Source organism: Halictus rubicundus, chromosome 11 (assembly GCF_050948215.1).
Source record: "Halictus rubicundus isolate RS-2024b chromosome 11, iyHalRubi1_principal, whole genome shotgun sequence".
In the NCBI taxonomy this organism is placed as follows: domain Eukaryota; kingdom Metazoa; phylum Arthropoda; class Insecta; order Hymenoptera; family Halictidae; genus Halictus; species Halictus rubicundus.
Genome location: NC_135159.1, coordinates 15505044 through 15523172, shown reverse-complemented (window position 1 = coordinate 15523172; position 18129 = coordinate 15505044). Strand labels below are relative to the sequence as shown.

Here is an 18129-nt window from a genome sequence, read left to right as displayed (position 1 = left end):
TGAAATATTTAAACGTCCGTCGGGCTCCTCCCAATAATTAATACACGCCCGACCGTTGCCGTAGTATACACAGTTTGTTAGCGCGTTGTTAATAATTTTAAACGAGCCTAGTTAACCAGCTGCCGTGTAGCCGGTCGTGTAACACGTATTAATTATCGACGAACAAATCGGTTACTCGTGTTGCTTCGCGCCGGCAGATTCAATTAAAATCTGCCGCCGGCGGAATCTCTAATTCGCGATCAATCACTGTTTATCATCATTCGGTGACATCATTAAACAGACCTTTTTCACACTGTATGACGGAAAAACACCGTAAATGGAATGATCATTTGAAAATCTACCGATCTGTAATACTCGTCGATAAAATGGATCGCGTAATTACGCGTAATCGCGTAAATTGGATCTGCCACACGATCGCCGCCATATTGGCTAATGTCCCCTGACGCCCCACGACCTTCAGAGAAGCGCCACAGCAAGTTGACGAAAGATTATTCCATTACGAGTTTATATGTCCCGCACTACTTTTACGACGCGATAAATGCAAGGCTGCGCCGTCTACACTAGCCCCCCTGCGATTATGTTTCAGCAAACCGACGAGTGAGGAGTCCGAGTGGCCGCCATATTCGAGGGATCAGCCGCAGTATTTTATTTTCGACGCGGAGACGAACGGGCTGGGCAAAGGACCGCGTACCACGTCCTGCGCGTTCTGGAACGAGTTTCTGCCCAGGCTGAAGGGTGTGCCAGGTAGCTACCACACTAATTCTGGAATTCCTCAGTCTCCTGATTAGTGGACATCCTCGAGGAACGCGGAACAATCGTCCTTGCGCAACAATTTCATATTCTCCCCGCCCCGCTTCCAAGAAAATTGAAATACCTTTGTGTTAAGGCACCACCTCAAGAGGCAGGAGGTTGGGGGTATGAAAAGAGGTGGCTATGGGGTAGGGCCAACTGTTCTTAAGCTCATCAAGGGTCCAGGTGCTGCTTGGAACCAGTCTCGCCTAGTTTAATGTAGAGGCCCCTGATTCACCTAGAGGGCTCCAATAAACCTTCCCAAATCGTACAACTTGTACAACTCTAGGTCGTAAGGAGTCACAAATGTTTGTTTGCGTATTTGCAACACTGGAGGCCCAAATGTGACACCTGGTACGTCACGATGGCTTGAAATACCAGTTGCCGACTCGGTCTCGGATCTCGACGCGTCCCCATCGCAGCCGTGACGGTCCGTCGATAAATAATTCAAGTCCTGGCGATCGATATCGACCAGATTTCCCGTGTCCCCTGCCGAGGTTTCCGTGTTTCATTATCCTTCGCGGTCGCGTGACGCGTTCTGCTACGCGCGGAACCCCTTTCGTCCTCTACCGCCGAGCATCCCCCAGACCTCCTTGTTCTCCTGGCTGGCCACCCCCTTCGGTCGTCCTGTTATTCCACGGTTCTGTTTATTCGAGATCCGTCGCGGATTAAACCCATTGTTCGGTCGGATCGAGCGCGGGGGCGGACCGTGCGACCGCATTCCACGGAAAAATGATTTCCGATTCCTGTCCCAGCAGCCTCCGGGACGGTCTCTCGCAGCCGGGCTGCGAGCGGAATTCGGGTCAGGGTTAGAGGATCGATCGGAATCGGAGAGAGGCCGAGGGGAGCTTTAAAATGAAATTTTTAGGGAGACTCGGTCGATCATGCTCGGGAATCGAGCTGCCACGAATCCATGGGAAATAGCCCGACCACAGGAGACCGTCCTGGGTCACCGTGACCCGCATGTGGCTGACTTCCAGCCCGTCCCGTCCGGAAAACCAAGCACTCGTTTCCTCTTTTTCAGTTGTTTATTCAGTCTTCTACCCGCTGCCCCTGCATCACGGTTCCTATCACAATTATTTATCGTCTGTTTACTGCTCTAAAGTATTTTTGAGCCCTTAACATCCGTCTGTCCATTTCAGGAAAGTCATAAAAAGAAGTGTTCTTCGGGGAATGTTCCCTTTCATGGTTTAGTGCGATCGTAGTTTTCAAACGATTAGGTTCGCGAAAGATGTGGGTGCGCAGTTGATGGCGCAACTTAAGGGTGATTTAATATACGGTTGAACGTTCCAGCGAAACGGGCCCGGTCATTAGAATGCTCGCTGGTTCCCAGCCCCGGTTTTAATTAACGGGACACTTAATTCACCCTTTAATCGGATCGTAACTGCCTGCTACCGGTTTCTTTTAATAACCACGCAAACGCCTTACGCGGGCCGTAATTTAACATTCATTTCACGTACAGCCCAATAAAGCGATTATCACTGCCATTACCATGGGCATTCCTTAAATTCGTACATTTTCTTCCGTAGCCCTTCTTCGTCGTTTCACCCTGCAGCGAAAAGACGGTAAAACAAAATTTAAAAAATATCGCCTTGTTCTCCAGACGTTGACGAACGCACCCGCAAAATTTGGTATTTTTCCGTCGATCAATTTTCCAGGAAAAAATTGCTAAAGAGGGGTCTGCCTCTTTTCGCGAACCCAGGATAAAATCGCGCCCGTAAATCACGATCGCGTGATTCGACTATCATCGATCGCCGCTCCTTAATTGCTTCAACGGGGCCGACGGATTGTCGCGATTTTACACGAGATCGTCTCGTATAATGGCCGCCAACCTGTTAATCTCGCGGAAGTGATCAACGCCGATTTTAATAAGGCTGACAGGGAGAGAAACTTGCTTTTATTTTTCTCTCGCAGACACTCAGGGGCAAATGTTTGTGCTCGGCCAGTTCGAAAAGCGTGGCTGCGATCGCGTGATTACAGCGGGGCAGGTGGGGGTTAAGGGCGGGGGGTCCCGAACAACCGGAAACTCGTTATCCTTCGGGCGATTTTTTCCCTTATTCTTTGGCTCGGCGACGCAATCTTCGCGCGGATTCCTCCCGCGTCCCTTCTCGCGGGTCACAAAGACTCTCTCCGAGAGGAGAGCCTTGTTCTTTATTCCTCGCCGTTTTCGTGAGTTCGTCAGCCGTCAAAGAGAATGCGAAATCAACCAGGAGGCTGGTCCGACGAAGAGATCCGAGCAAACGAATCTCCTTCCGGAGCCTAATTAATCCTCTGGAAAATTAGGTAATCCTTAAAAACAAAGTATGCGCCTGCGGAAGTGGTAAGATGTGTAAAGAAAATTCGGAAAATCAAACTAAATTAATTTGCGGAAGTTAGGCATGTCTCGATCCTACCCTATCCTATCCTATCCTATCCTATCCCCTATCCTACCCTATCCCCTATCCCCTATCCTATCCTATCCTATCCTATCCCCCATACTTCGATAACACGAAGACTGTAAAATCCCCAACAATAGCCATCATTCCTGATTGATGAAATTGATGTTGCAGACCCAGCACCCGAGGCGTGCAACAGCGCGGTGGCGATAGTGTCCGCGGCGTCGAGGGACCTGCGGAACTCCCTGATGATGACGGCCCTGTCGTCGGTCCTGGTGCTCTCCAGAGTGATCTAAACGATCGGAGGGAGACGGGCCCGTATCGATCAACCCTTTCTGACAGCCGACAATCCGTTCGTTCGAACAGCCGCGCACGGGAATCAGGGGTTCGTTGACGGTCCGAGGTCTTGACAAGCGGTCGCCAGCCGTTCAATTATTGCCGGAACACCTCTCGAGTGCTCTCGGAACCAAGAGACTCCTAACACGTTGGACCTCGCCGGTGTCGCTTTTCCGCTCTCCCTATCGTCTCGCACCCCCTACCCCCACCATTGGACGCGCCGTGGACCAGAAATCAAATTTCCAGCAGTCGAAGAGATGGGGAGGACACGACACTCTCGGTATCCTTGGGTTTTTCTTCGCGACGAACAAACGGAAGAGGAGACCGTTGAAAAAATTGTCCAAGGTTTCCCGACGTTGGACAGATCGACCACACGGGAGCCAATTAAATTCCTCCGGCGTGTGTCTCTTGGAAGACGTGTGCTCTTCTCCCCGCCTACTCTCGCGGGATTTCCATTTCCGGTCGGTGTGTGGCACGATCGACGAACGACTGGCGCGAGGCGAGACAGGTTAACGAGTTACGCGAAGAAGTGACACCTCGATTCCAGGGGGTTGCTAGATCGATTCACGGGGGCGAGACCGGAGCAGCAGGAGCCGGAGCCAACCATAGAAGGAAGCCACGAAACTCCTGTGTACGGAGACACCTCCGGACAACGGGTACCGTCTGACAACACCGGAATCGATTCGGCGGAAGGGATGAGGGGGGATGGGGTACGATTCGAATGACAAGCTACACGCGCGGGGGAGGGGGGTTGCGCTCGATCGATGCTCGACGGGAAAAAACGAGCCTAAACGGACGTCCGTCCTCGCGCAAACAACTCGCCCGGACGGCTGCTAACCACCTGTTCGCGGAATCGATGGGCTCGCGACAGAAGATTCATTAGCGGAACGCAACAAGTGCGCCGCGCGTTCTACATAAGACCTAACCGGGAGGGGAGGGGATCTAGGATCACTTGGATCGCATCCAGGTAGAAAGCGTCACGCGATTTTTCAGCCTAGGTTGCCAAGCAACCGGACACACGGAAGAGGTCCTGCGGAGAAATTTGCAGTCGAAGACCGGTGTTCCCGGGGATCAGGGGCGTCGGATGGCAAGTCGGAGAGTCCCCGAAGAACCCTCGAAGATCATCCTCCGTGCTCCCAGAAGTTCCAAGATGGCAGGCTCTCTATATTGAAAATTGAAGACGGGAGCCGGGGGAGTCTTCCGGTTTGCTGATGCAGAGTCGGAGGAGCGAGTGCAGCAGCTGCGAGCCGGGGGTAAATGGGTCGGGAAAGGAGGGGTGGAAGCGTGGACAGTCGATTTCCAGGCCGACCAAGAGGATCGAACGGTATCCGAAGTATCGGTCATCCCCTGTACGATGGGGCGAGGATCAACTCGGGAAACGGTGGGTGGGAGACGAAACCGTTTTGGGGGACTCGAAAATTCAAAGGGGTTAAGTGCAGACCGGTGTCCTGACGCGTCTCGAGGACACCTACGAGCCCGGGACAACGGCAGTTGTGCTCGAAAAAAAAAGGAAGAGGAACGGCCGGGGAATCGGGGCAGACAAGAACGACAGCGGATCGTGTCCCAAGGAATTCACGGTCCGCTTGTTTCGGCCTCGCATGCGAATAAATAGACCGCGGATATTCGTGCAGTCCTGGGTAGAGATTTCGAAAAACAAACGGCATAGTCGAAGATCCGATCGAATTTAACACGGTCCCGTAATCTTTTCGAAACTGTCGCCCCTCTGCACGGAAATAGGTCGGCTTTCTTACTGTTCTCGCAAACATCCGCAAAACGTCCGGATGCAGATTTCTCGGCTCGGTTCACCGGAAACGGGTCCATTTTGCCGCGCCGAGACCCTCCGAATCGCTTGCGATCTCCTCGGTTCCTCGATCCGCATCCTCGACCTGTTTCAAAAATTATTGAGACACCCGAAGATCGGTACCGTGATCGTAGAGGTCCTCGGAGATCTTTTTGGCCGGGAAATATATGGCCCTTCCGACGGAATTATTTTTATTCTCAAACTAGAAAGTGTCGTTTGAATCGAGAAGGGGGGAGACCAGTACCAGAAAAATCTACGATCGAAGTAACGGTGAAAATTTGGATTTTTGTCGAGGAAAATTTCATCAATGATGTCAATGAGTCGGCGATCGTTTGAAAGGGCCAATTTTCCCGGCCGATCCAACGGAGACCGGTCGCAGAGGAGAAGAAACAAAATGGTGGGAGGCACTCAAGGGGTGAATCGACGTCGATCGATCATAGTTTTTTTCTCTCAAAACGGACCAGGAACGGGCAAGACGGCACTTTTGATCTGGACTTGGACGATGGGCACAGATACCATGACAATACCGTCGGTAAAGTAGAGTTATACTGTCTACTGTCGTGTCGTGTTCGCTTCTGAAGCGGATCAATTAAATTACTAGAAAAATCACTTAAAAGGGACAAAAAAAACAGAAAAAAATCTATTCCGGGTGGGAAGGGGTAGGAGGTGACGTGAACGTTTCCATCAGACAAAAAGGGGGTCCGTTTTCGGGGGGATGAGAGAGAGAGAGTGAGAGAGAACAGAGAGAAAGAGAGGAAGGGAGAGTCCAGGTCAAATTCGATCGGTGCATTTTATTTTTCGTTTTTCGTCTATTCACTTTTGTCCGACGAAAACCGAAAAAAAATCGGAGGAAAAGCAACCATTAAACAACGAGAGAGGGTAGAATGAAATAATTTCGTCGCTCGGTTGCGGTTTTCTATCTTTCATTTTCCGCTCTTTTTTCCGGTTTTTCTTTTGTTTTTATTTTATTTTGACCGTTCGTTTCTTTTTCCCTCCCCGGGTTTCCGGGGCGGAAAACTTGATGCACCGAGTGAAACGGAGCGAAAGTAGGGTCGGTGGTGGCGTTAGGGGTGCGGGGGTGGATGGGGGTGGATGGTTTTTTTCGGTTCGGTCGCGCCGCTGCCAGAGATATCGCGGGACGACGAGAGAAAGACGAAAAAGTGCACGGCACCTCGTGAATTAATCGTGAACACGTTACAAAAGAAAGAAAAAAGAAAAAAGAAATATGGAGAAATAAAATAGACACTTAAGGGATGTTAAGCGATGTAAATATACGTATACATACCGCAGGTATGTATGTATGTATATACATATTAAATGTGCCGGAGCCGTTGCACGCGGGACCAAGAAGGAAATCGCGATTTCTATTCTCGTACCCACATATTATTGGTCATAATTATTTTTTCCACGATGATTTCTTTAGCGAATACTGTTAGCATTATTGTCCATAATTCACGAATATGTACAGATGGTTTTTACATTTTTTTACTTGGGGTATCATCATCCGAAGAATTATTTTAGTAGATTAATGCCGGGGGATTTTCTGTTTTAACGTTCCATTTTATTTGCTTTTGTTTCGGAGAAACGGAGAAGCTTTAAGAGGGGATTATACCAAGCGAAAAAATCCAGAGTTCTCGCGCGCAACAGCCTGACAACTACACCAGCTGTATATCTAATTACGTGTGCCGTCAGGTTGACGTAGAACGTAAGACAATTAAGGCACCCGTGTAATTTTCTTCCGTGAACTTAGGTCCACAGACACACAGACACAGTGACGTTTTAGAAAGCGAGACAGAGAGTACCAATTAAGATAGATCTAACGTTCTAAGGGCCGCCTGGTGATTTTTCGATCGCTGAGCTAACCGCCATGACAGTGATCCGCGGCCGTTCCACGCCAGACAGCAATCCCGAACCCCTCTGCTCAAACAATCTCAACAAATTCAAAAATTATCTCTAGGCACCTCGGCACACCCCGTTCGTCGATTTATATCGAAAATTATTTTTCATCCAGGGAATTGTAAAAATTCGAAATCTCAAAGCGTAGATAATATTCTAGGCATTTATTTAGTAAATTAAAAGAATGTATAAGCAGTTACAAATATTCTCTGGACAATTTTAAGTTGACCCAGGATCTCCCGGAAAAATATGGAGTTCACAATTTCTGCTGAACTCCATAGAAAATTTGGAACATTTGGTGGGTGAGCGAGGTACCATGATCCAAAAATCTCGACAGCCTCGGCGTTCCGGCTCGACGAGGGTAAAAAACTGCGGGTGAAATCGAGCCGGGCAGTGTCGGGCTGTCGAAGGTGGAAAAGCTGTGTCCGGTTCCGGGCTCGATGATCGACAGAGTGGACTCCGGCTGAGTAAGGTGGATTTGCTTGGCCTAACCGCGGCCGACCTTGGCCCGTCTGTACGTGTGTGTGCGTGTGTGTGTGTGCGGCTGAATTAATCGGACCTAAGCCCCGTTGGAGTTGCTCGTGGATGTTGGAACACGTGCAACAAGTTCTGCTAGGGTGCGGGGTAAGAAGGTGGCGAGATCTGACCGGCTTCTGAAAGAAAGTTTGTCTCTGAAAGCCGCGAGGGAGTCGGGGATCCACGGCTCGATCCTCTAGGTCTCGAACAGCTGGGAGCTCCGAAAAACAAACTAAAAAGCAACAGAGAGAGAGAGAGAGAGAGAGAGAGAGACGAGCTTAACGAAGGGAACCGGAAAACGGCTTTGCTGTCTCGCGAGGAACGACGCGGCGAAACATGAATCTTCCATTTCGTACATATCACCTATATAAATATATCATACAGCTGAAGAGCTCGAGTTCTATAGAGAGAAAGTGAGTGCGTGTGAGAATGTGTGTATGTCTGTGTGTGTGTGTGCGTGTGTGAGAGAGAGAGAAGATTTTTTTGAGTAAGTAGAGCATGATCGAGCATCGAGTGTGACTAGCGCGTGCACACAAACCGAGAACAAAGCACGGGAAGAGAGAATTACGGATTTGGTATTTTGATTAAAAATGAGAAAAAGTGAGAGAGAGAGAAAGAGCGAACATATTTTCTACGGTGAGTGTGATAGCTGCGTTGGGCTCTAGACTATCGTCCGTCGTCGCAGGCTTCGTCACGAGGCCCCGGAGACTCGCAATTTTTGCCACGAATTGCCCACGAACTCGCTCTGATTTGGGCTCGCCAGTGGTACAGGTCAACGATAACCGAGACCTACGATTTTTCGGTTGAACTCGCTGGCGCTTGATGATGATGGATCTGTCAGTCAGATTTCGTTCGGACGTTTGGCACGGGAGCGATTTTTGGGCACGGTTTCTGTTTGACAGCGGTACAAGTCAACCATAACTCAGACGCCGCTTGAAATTGGTTCGAATCAAGCTTAGAGGTATTCTGGACTTTGTGGAATTTTAATCGAAGGGTGGTTGGTTTGTTCTCTTCTTTTATCGTAATTTTAAAAGCACCTTTCAGAGGCCTAATGACAGGTCACTGTAATATAGGTCAACGATAAATCAACCCCAGCTCAGAATTACCTGAAACTCGGTCCAAATATAATTTAAACCTTATGTCATCTTGATCCAATGATTGTACACTAATTTTGGATTCAGTTTGAACTGGGAATGCATGTAAAAATGGCCTACGATCCATTTAGCAGTAGTATAGGTCAACGCTAAATTAGCCCCAACTCGGAATTACCTGAAACTCGGTCCAAATATAATTTAAACCTTGTGTAATCTTAATGTTAGTAATGTATACTAATTCTTCATTCAGTTGGAACATGGAAGGCATCTAAAAATGGCCTAAAATCAATTTAGCAGTGGTACAGGTCAACGGTATTTTATTCTCGGATTGGAAACGAGAGCACATCTCGCCGATCGTGTCCCATCGCGGATAGAAAGATATTTAATCGCGGAGATAGTTGGCTCTAAGATACAGGGATGGCTAGTTCAGCTTTACGAGTGGTTCGGGTCAATGATAATCGATTCCCAGGCGAGAGACTTGACCCTGACGAGCGGTTCGTGGCGTTTTCGCGACATGAAATCGACGTGTACCTTCAAGTAGAATTTATTCAGGGCCGTATGCGCTTCTCGGCAGTGCAACGCACCCCTCTCATTAACGGTTAAGCACATCCTCACATATCATTAGCTAATTACCCGTGCGTATTGTCGTGAAAACTTAATGTTAGGATTAGTGCCTGAACATCAAACACGCCTGGCCCGTTTCCATCGGACCCCGAAGGACAGGAAAACGCGTTCTCTTACGACGGATTAATTAATACGATATCTGTCGTGATATCCCTACGCGACCGGTAATTATTAATCAACCCATAATTACCAGCCGGAGGAAATAGAAACCTCGAAATTCTTCGCGTTACCAATTTAGTACCCGGCGTTCTCTAGACTAATTCGAAACCCGCCTAAGTTGGGTACTGATTAGGACCTATGGTGTGTCTAAGCTGAGCCTAACCTCCTAATTAGGATCTGCGTAAATCCTGATTGTCGCATTGCTTGCGTACTAGACCGAGGCTGATTAGGACACCGTACCTAATTATTAGGATCTTCTCTGAGCTTAACGCAGGCCTAATTCGGCCTTCTAGACTGGTTTGTACCACAACGGACCCTTATCCTAATTCAGAAGTAATTGGGACCTGGCCTTTGAAGCCAGTGCGATTAAATTCTGTCTCGGGCCTATGTCAATTATCAATTCTCTCATGCCTAATACGAAATTAATTAGACTGTCCCATTTATAGCCTAAGCTAACCTAATTAGGACCTTACCGACTAATTAGAACCACAGTGACATACAAATCACAATTGTTTAGAACCTGTGTGTATCAGAGATCTGATTCAAGTCTTATGTACAATATGACCTGGTCCTAACTCAATGTGACGTTAATTAGGATCTATGCTGTATACAATTGGAAATTGTTCAAGACTCATATCAGGCTTTAGTAACAACTGCCTCGCGCTTTGCTTAGATCCAATCAGGACCTAGCTCAGCTCAATGCTAATTTAGGACCTGGTGTAACATGGGGTCAATTAGGATCTGCTTCGACTCGACTCCAATTGTACCCTGGTGTAACTGGGTCCTCGTTAGGACCTCGCCTAAAATCGAAGCTGATTCGAAGCTGACAGAGGGGCAGCTTGAGGCTAATCTAGATCCACCGTTTTTTCTTTTTTTCCTTTTCGAGATTCTTCGATTCCACGAGCTCCGATGGATAGGAAAAAGGGCGAGGGGGTGGGGGGTGGGGCGAGCCTGGTTTTTCGATCGGCCACGGGAGAACGCGTCGAATTAATGGATGCCTGGGAACCGGTGACGGGTCAATATTTGTCTTCAACTAGTTGGTTCCTTCGTGTGCAATTTGTAGCGTGTAATTCGCGTCGCGGTCGGCGCGTTCGACGCGCGACTACCCAGAAAAAACAGCGTCGCGCGCGGCGTCCACACCGACTGCAGGGGAGGGTGGGGGGATGGAGGAAGAGAGTCGTTCTCCGGATCGTTTGATTTTCGCGCGCGCGCGGCAAGCGGACCGTTCTCTCTCGCGCCACATTTTTTATTTCGTCTTTTTTCGGGTCTCTCTGTGTGCAGTGCTTTTTGCACGTCTCGCCTCGCCTCGCCTCGCCTCGCCTCGCTTCGCCTCGCGTCATCGAACGCGTGCTCTCGACGACGCCCGATTCTATACACGGTTTCTTTCTCGTCCCGACGAGCCGCGAACCCCATAGCAGACTAATGAACAAAGAAACTATATTGAATATAAATAGGTATATTTTTCGCTATACACGGTGTCCGGACCGGGACGCCGGTTTGCCTCCTGAACGTGCAAATCCGAGGGAAAGTGTGCTGGGAACCGGTGCTTCTCAACAGCCAACAATCTTTTCATTCACAGTGTAAATAAATTAATACATTTTATTCGGTGGGTTGGTCAACTGAAAGTTTCAATAGAAAATTAATAATCGGTCAAAAAAATTATCTCAATGAATTAGAAAAATTATTGGAACTACAATTGAACAATTTTTCACTGTAGACTTTTCTTACGAATTTCCAAGCCGAAATAAATATTCTTACTTAAAATATTCCTGTCATACGGAAGTTGTAGATGCTCGAGAGTCCACGGGATTGCATTCCCCGAGGGACGCAAACTGAAACGCGTCCGGTACTTCGGCGACACCCTGTAGAATCGCTTGAGAACTCGACAGGCCTAAAAGAAAACCGACTTTCGACGGAAACGAGTACGCTTAAGCATCGTCGCGATTCCGATGGTGGGGGCCAATATGGGCGGAGCCTCGCGTGTCACGTGACACGCGCGTGGCTCCCGCGTGAGACGTCACGTGACAAGCGAGGCCCCGCCCCCGGCCAGCAGCAGAACTGGAGAGAACAATCTGTTGAACGGTGGGAAACGGTGGGGAATTAAGTTAAATAAAGAAACCAACGAGCTTAAAAACGAGATCGTGCGGTCGCGAATTAATCGGTCGCGATTAATCGACGACGCCGGACGAAGAAATCCATTGAAAGTAACCGGAATAGGGAACGTGAACGACGAGTAGGGTGATAGGATGGGGTGTGTTTAGACGGCTAAACAGAGAAAGAAAAGAAAACGTGGGAAAAGGAAGGAAAACAAAGAAACAAATGTGTGCATCGAACAACGCGCGGTCATTTCGCTAATTAAATAACTCGATCGTGCGTGAACGCGTCCCGTTCCGTTTCGTTTCGTTTCACGTTGCGCGGCGGCCGCTCGCGGTTATTCCCCGGCGTCAATATCGACGTGTGTACATGCGTGTGTGCGCATCGCGAAACGCGCTCGCGCGAAAACCAATCCCGTGAAATTTATTCCGCGACCGGGCAATTAAGAATTCACCAATTTCCGGTCGGATAATTGGCTTGTTTTTTTTTTCTCGCGGGGCGAACCAAGGCGCAAAATAAAAATCCAGTCGAATTGTTTTCCACGCGCGTAGATTCGTCGATTTTCCGGTATTTTCGTTTTTCGGCCTGGAATTTCGTTTGGGGTGAGGCTTTTTTTGTTTTAACGGAGCAATACGGAAAGAAAACGAAAGACGACGGTGACGCCAATGCGCGCCTGGCGCAAGCAACCCGCGCTGCACACTCGCCGCGCCGTCGAGCGTGCTTCAAAGCCAGACCTTTGATCACCCCCACGGGGCAAACTCGGCCTAAGTGGGCCGGCACACTCGGATCCAGCGACAAACACACGGCCGCCGCTTTATTTCCCGCGAACAATCGGAGTCCGCGAACTTCCGGTACTTTCTCGAGTTTTCTAATTGCGAAGTGACCACCTCGATTCGCCGAGACGGCCGGGCAAAACAAATTTTACTCTCCCGCTCGATTTTCAACTATTAATCTCGGAGCAAATCAGACATTTCCCATGATATATTGTTTACGAACAAAAACTGATGCAGCTGGTATTCAATCGTACACGGCGTGCCAAAAAAAAAGAACATTTACAAGACGTTTTCGTAAAATGTAATGATAATATCGTTTTCATTTTTAAATTAAATGGGGCAGGAGAATAACTATTCTGGTACGTAAACATTTTTTGGGGGCATTTGAAAAAATTGCAAGAGTCCCGGCGATTTGTTGGCGGTGTCTTAAAAAGATACAAGGGTCCCCAACAATTTTTCGGGGCATCTCAAAAAATCGTAAGGGTCTGAACACTGAACTAGTGTTGCTTTTCTCGAGAATTTGTCTCAGCCGTTTCAGCGAGAGAGTATCGCCACCAGGGCTCGAATGAATTGTAAGAAATGTTCTGATCCTTCCAACAAATTACTGGAGGAGTCTTTGTTGACGTTCTATTCTAATCAGAGACGACTGTATGTAAAAATTTGAAGCAGCGGTTTCGAGGCCTGGTGGTCGCCTATTTTTCCAGTAGCTCGAACAATACTATCGCGGCTCTCCTTTGTACATTATCCTCGCAATCTTCTCGCAGCTTTTGAGCGGCCAGGACTCAGCCCCGAAACGAAGAAACGAAAGGAAGTGCTCAATTAAATCGTTCGTCTTCTCGAGATTAAGGAAAAACGAATAGTGGGACAGAGAGTAAGTGAGAGAAAGAGAAAAGGAGAGAGAGAGAGAGTGAGAGATAGTTGCTCCGGTGCTTTCTGCGAGTGGTCGCTCTCTTAAGCCACGTGTCCACTCGACCACCAGCTGAAGTTTTATTTTTTCCTTGGACCGGAAGTGACGCCGCTCGGCCGCTTCCGGTGTAGAGAGGGCGTGGCATCGAGTGGACTCGCAGCCAATCGGGGATGACGATGATCTGTTTCCTTTTTCCTTCGACGAGACTCGGCTCGTTAATCGAGAAACGCTGACAGTGCATGTATGTATATAATATATATATATATTAATATATATACATATATATACCGGGTGTCGAAAACGGAACACCCCGTGTGTAACGATGCAACGCGTGTCACGCGGACATACTATACATATATATACACACACATTGAATTTTATATATTATATATATATATATATGTATGTATGTATGTATGTATGTGTAACACAGTCGCACGCGGAAGTCGCGCTTTCGCTTCAAGAGAGAGAGAGAGAGAGAGAGAGAGAGAGAGAGAGAGAGAGAGAGAGAATTGAATGAGAGAGAGTGAGCAAAAACCAGATACATTAATTAACAAAAAAAGAGAAAAATATATATATATTATATTATATTATAAAGGTAAATTGTGCGAGTGTGCGTATGATTGTTTGAGTACGTGAGAGAGAGAGAGGGGGATGAAGCATATTCTGTGAACACTGTGTGTCTCGCGTTAAACGTTGTTAGGTTATACATAAAAAAATATTATAAATGTTACACCGTTGTACGTAATGATTACCGGGAACGGGGAGAAGGAGAGGAGAGAGAAAGAAAGTGAGAAAGAGAGAAAGAGAGTAAGAGAGTAAGGGGAAAAAATAAATGAAGCTATGTATAAGAGAAAATTAATTAATGTAGTTAACGATGAAAATAAACGATACGACGATTACTACGTGCTCGTTTACATCCTTGGTGTCCCCTGCTTTCAGAGAACTGATGGCGGAACGGTAATTAAGCTTAGGTCACGTCGGACAGTAACAATATGTCTGCCTTACGTCGGATAGATAGCGGAGAAAAAATTGGCAAAGTTGCGGAGAATATTAATCGAAGTCGTTAGTCTGCGAACACTGGAAAACGGGTGCACCATAGACGTGACGTCACGGGAGAACTCTCTTGGTCCGCTGTAATGCGTACATCATGGTCACCCGATATATCGAACGGAGATCCACTTACAGAATTACTAAATTTTGACTCTGACAAATTTCTCTCATTAGAAACAAATAAACCAGCTAATACTAGCATTTTGACTTTGTGAAATTCCTCTTCATCTCGGGAACACCCGATATATCAGTTTTTTAAAGGCCTTATTATTTTATATAAATGAGGGCAGAGTATAAAAGTCACTATTAATCTTCAAATTAATCTTCAGCCAAATCTTCGGTCAAGTAGATATTCTTTTTTTTTTATTAGGACACCCAGTATATAGTCTAGAGTGGTAGAAAATGAATTTCTATCGCGTGTTTCTTTTTTTTTAATGAGCATTTTGTGGCGAGCAGTGGCAAAGTTTGCAAAGTCGTTAGAATAATTTACAGAAAGTAGAGAAAATGGCAGATCCGGCAAATCGAAAACGATTTGTAATTTGTCTGTTAACTGAGAGGATCTCCGAAGTGGCAAGTGTCAGCTTTCATTCAATGCCATCGAGAATCCAATATTACAGATCCGTGTTTCGGTGGACGAGTCGCAGGTGCAGCGTACAACTTTAATTTCTGCCGGGTTCCTGCAACCGGAAGTGCCTCCGGTGTGTACCGGTGGTGGTTTGACCCCAGAATATTTCCTAGAAAATCGAGAACATGCCGAATGAAAAAATAAAACCATGCAAAAATTAAATGAAACATGTCTGATTCTAACTGATTCGTGCAATGAGAAATAAATTAATATATCAATAGGCTATTGGGACGAAGATTGAAGACTTTAAGCAACATGGCGGCCAATAACGGAGGGAGCTCCGAATTACTGGAGAGTAAATCGAATAATTATCAAGTTAAAACAATAAAAAAAAAATTGAAATAATCAGTGTTAAACTAGTTCACTTTTGTTCTATCGATTGAGCACAAACTTCAGAAACAAATCATCGCCAGAACGATTTCTCAGTTCATAGAAATCTCGAGGTGCGTGATTTTTCTCGAAACATTCCGAGACTTTAATGGCGGCGATTACGTCAGCCACGTGCTCATTATTCGTGCCTGAGACAAAGAGCATAACGAGCATCCTCGATCGTTCAAAATTCCTCGTAACATTTCGAAGAACACGTTCACAATAAACCGCGGAACAATGTTCTGGTCTTTCTAAATGAAATTCGAGCGAAACGGCGGGAAATTTGAATTGAATACCGGCCGAAGTTTCGACACGGGCTGTTCCAAAATGGCGGTAGCGAAGAATAATTCGAAAGGGAAACGCGGGGCACGTTCTCACGTCGAAAACTTCCTCGGCTGCCGCGGGAAGCGTAAATTTGCATTTCAAAGTGCACGACGCGCGCGCGGTGCAACGTGTGCATCCGCGAGCAAGCTTCTCCAGGCGAAACGATAAATGCTTGGAACGAGATAAATCATTCGGGGCGTCCGCTTAACAAAGCCTCGGCTGCCGGACTTTTAACCGTGGAATTTATATTTCGCAAAACTTCGACGATCCCACCGCTTTAAGCCCCGTACACACCTGCTAATCATACCTTCCCGCATTGTTTCATTTCGATCGATAAAACGAAAGACATTACTGAACCCGTTAGCAATTTATTACTATAATACACCAGTGGTCCGTTAATTAATTTTTCCACCTCGCTAAAATTTATATTTGCAACGTAAACATTTTTTTCCATCACAGCCGTGGTGCCGACAACCTAATCCGAAGCACTAGGAGCACTTAGGAGCGAACCATGCTAGGCGTTTCCCTTTCAGAGCAGCTCCTTCAAACTAACGACGATGATCTCGAGATGATCCCCAACGATCCCGTCCTCCTGTAACCGTCATACCCCCCATCACTCCGCGATTACTTCGCCCGGACTAATTAATATCTGCTCATTAGGGGCCAGAAGCTCGAAAAGTTCTGCTCGGATTTATGTATTCGAGCCCGCGCGCCGCGTCGCCGGGAATGCTCGTTAATCTCGCGACGGGCCGCATTAATTATCGAAACACGCCTCCGTCGCGCGAGTCTGCCGGCCTTGAACTTCGCGAAAAGTAAGATGCGGCCGGCTACTATAGCTGAGGACGGCTCAGTGAACGATGCATCATTTCCCTAAAATAGATGCTTGCAGTTGCTGTGTGCAGATTCGCAATTTCTCTTTCGTCTTACATATCTCTGAAACTTTAACATCCCATTGTAAATCTCTGCAGCTTTCTGTGATTCTGTCTGCGTCAGATCATTGAGGTCGCACCTGATGCCCGCGTAACCGATAAATTCACCTGACCCAGAGTCCCGCAGCCTGGACCTTGAACGCTCCATGAGTCATGTCGAAGAACTATGCTAGATCTATGAAGAGCAGCGAGATCGTTGGAGACTAAATAGCCGAGGAACTGGCTCTTCAAGGTCTACGAAGGTCTTCAAAGTTGAGGAGCTCGAACTATTTCAGGGTGGCAGTTACGGGGGTAAGGAGTTGGCTGGCATGTAGCCATCAGGTTCACTTGGGGACGTCTAGTTCAAGGGTGGGGATCTCATTCGGAGTTGCTATGAATTTAAGTTGCAATTTAGTATGACCTGGATCGTGTCTGAACTTTGCAGCGACCTTGTGGCAATTTTTTACAAAGGTCTACTTGGGCTAGGTCAAACACACAGCGTGAAATTAATTTTAGTTTCACGAAGGCCTAGCTCCTACCCTATTTCCAAAGAGGATCTAAGTTCGCCTAAGTTTGGCCAAATTTGGCCTAGCCCATCTTTGTCAAAAGGCTCATAAAATCCCTGCCCAAGTCCCATACGATACTGGCACAGGTCTAGACCAAGTTTATGGTCGCTAACTTGACCTAATCTAAGACTCCACGCCCATCAGGAGCCTCGATCTCGACTAAAAGCATTATGTCCATTCTCATGAGATAAGTGTCATATAAAGTAGTCCTCTGTCACGTCTCTTAACTGGGAGTTCACTCCACCAAATGGGACCCAAGTCCGTCAAACGATTGAAATTTCAATGAAGAGCCCCGTAAACCAGTGAGTGGTCACTTTAGTTTGAGCCTCCGATTATAAGGCGGTTTCGAGAATTTTTTGAAAGAGAACGACTCAGCACTAGAATCCCAAACTTGGCGGACTTATAAACCGACGTTCAGAGAACGTACGCAAATTTTTTTTATACAATAATAACCACTCCTTCCAAAGTTACTGCAAATCTGCTTCGGCGAGAAAAGAATGCAAGATTGAAGACGGCAACCACGCTACACGAATTACGTAAATGGTTGAAAACACGGGAAAACAGTATGCATCACTCGGAAAACCCCTGTTCTTATCACCAAATTTTTTCGCGATTGTGTATGCATCGGAATGCTTCAAAACATACTATTAACCGTGATAATGCTGGAAATGGTCACTGCATAAAGCCACGTGACTTTACGCTTTTTTTTTTAAGACAAACAAATGACACAACGTTTGCGATGTATCTTCGAAGAAGTCGTTTCGATAAGAATTTGCTTCACTGCAAACGATAGGCGCTTAGAATAGGTGAAAGCGGTCAAGAAAAGATTGGTGAACTCTGACCGCAGCGCGCTATGATCGGACTTTTGTTATTAATAAATATAGGGCACTCGTAAGCATGAATCCAGTCTGGTTCCGACC

General features: G+C 47.1%; 1 protein-coding gene across 1 annotated transcript in view; it reads left to right on the top strand.

The window, feature by feature from the left end:
* Ache-2 (acetylcholinesterase 2) overlaps positions 1-4061 on the top strand; it is a 90785-nt gene extending 86724 nt beyond the window's left edge. Inside the window, exons 5-6 of the mRNA XM_076796285.1 lie at positions 587-744; positions 3339-4061. Coding sequence (XP_076652400.1) covers positions 587-744; positions 3339-3460 — 280 coding nt within the window. The 3' untranslated portion in view covers positions 3461-4061. The remainder of the gene's footprint in view (positions 1-586; positions 745-3338) is intronic.
* The last annotated feature ends 14068 nt before the right edge of the window (positions 4062-18129 follow it).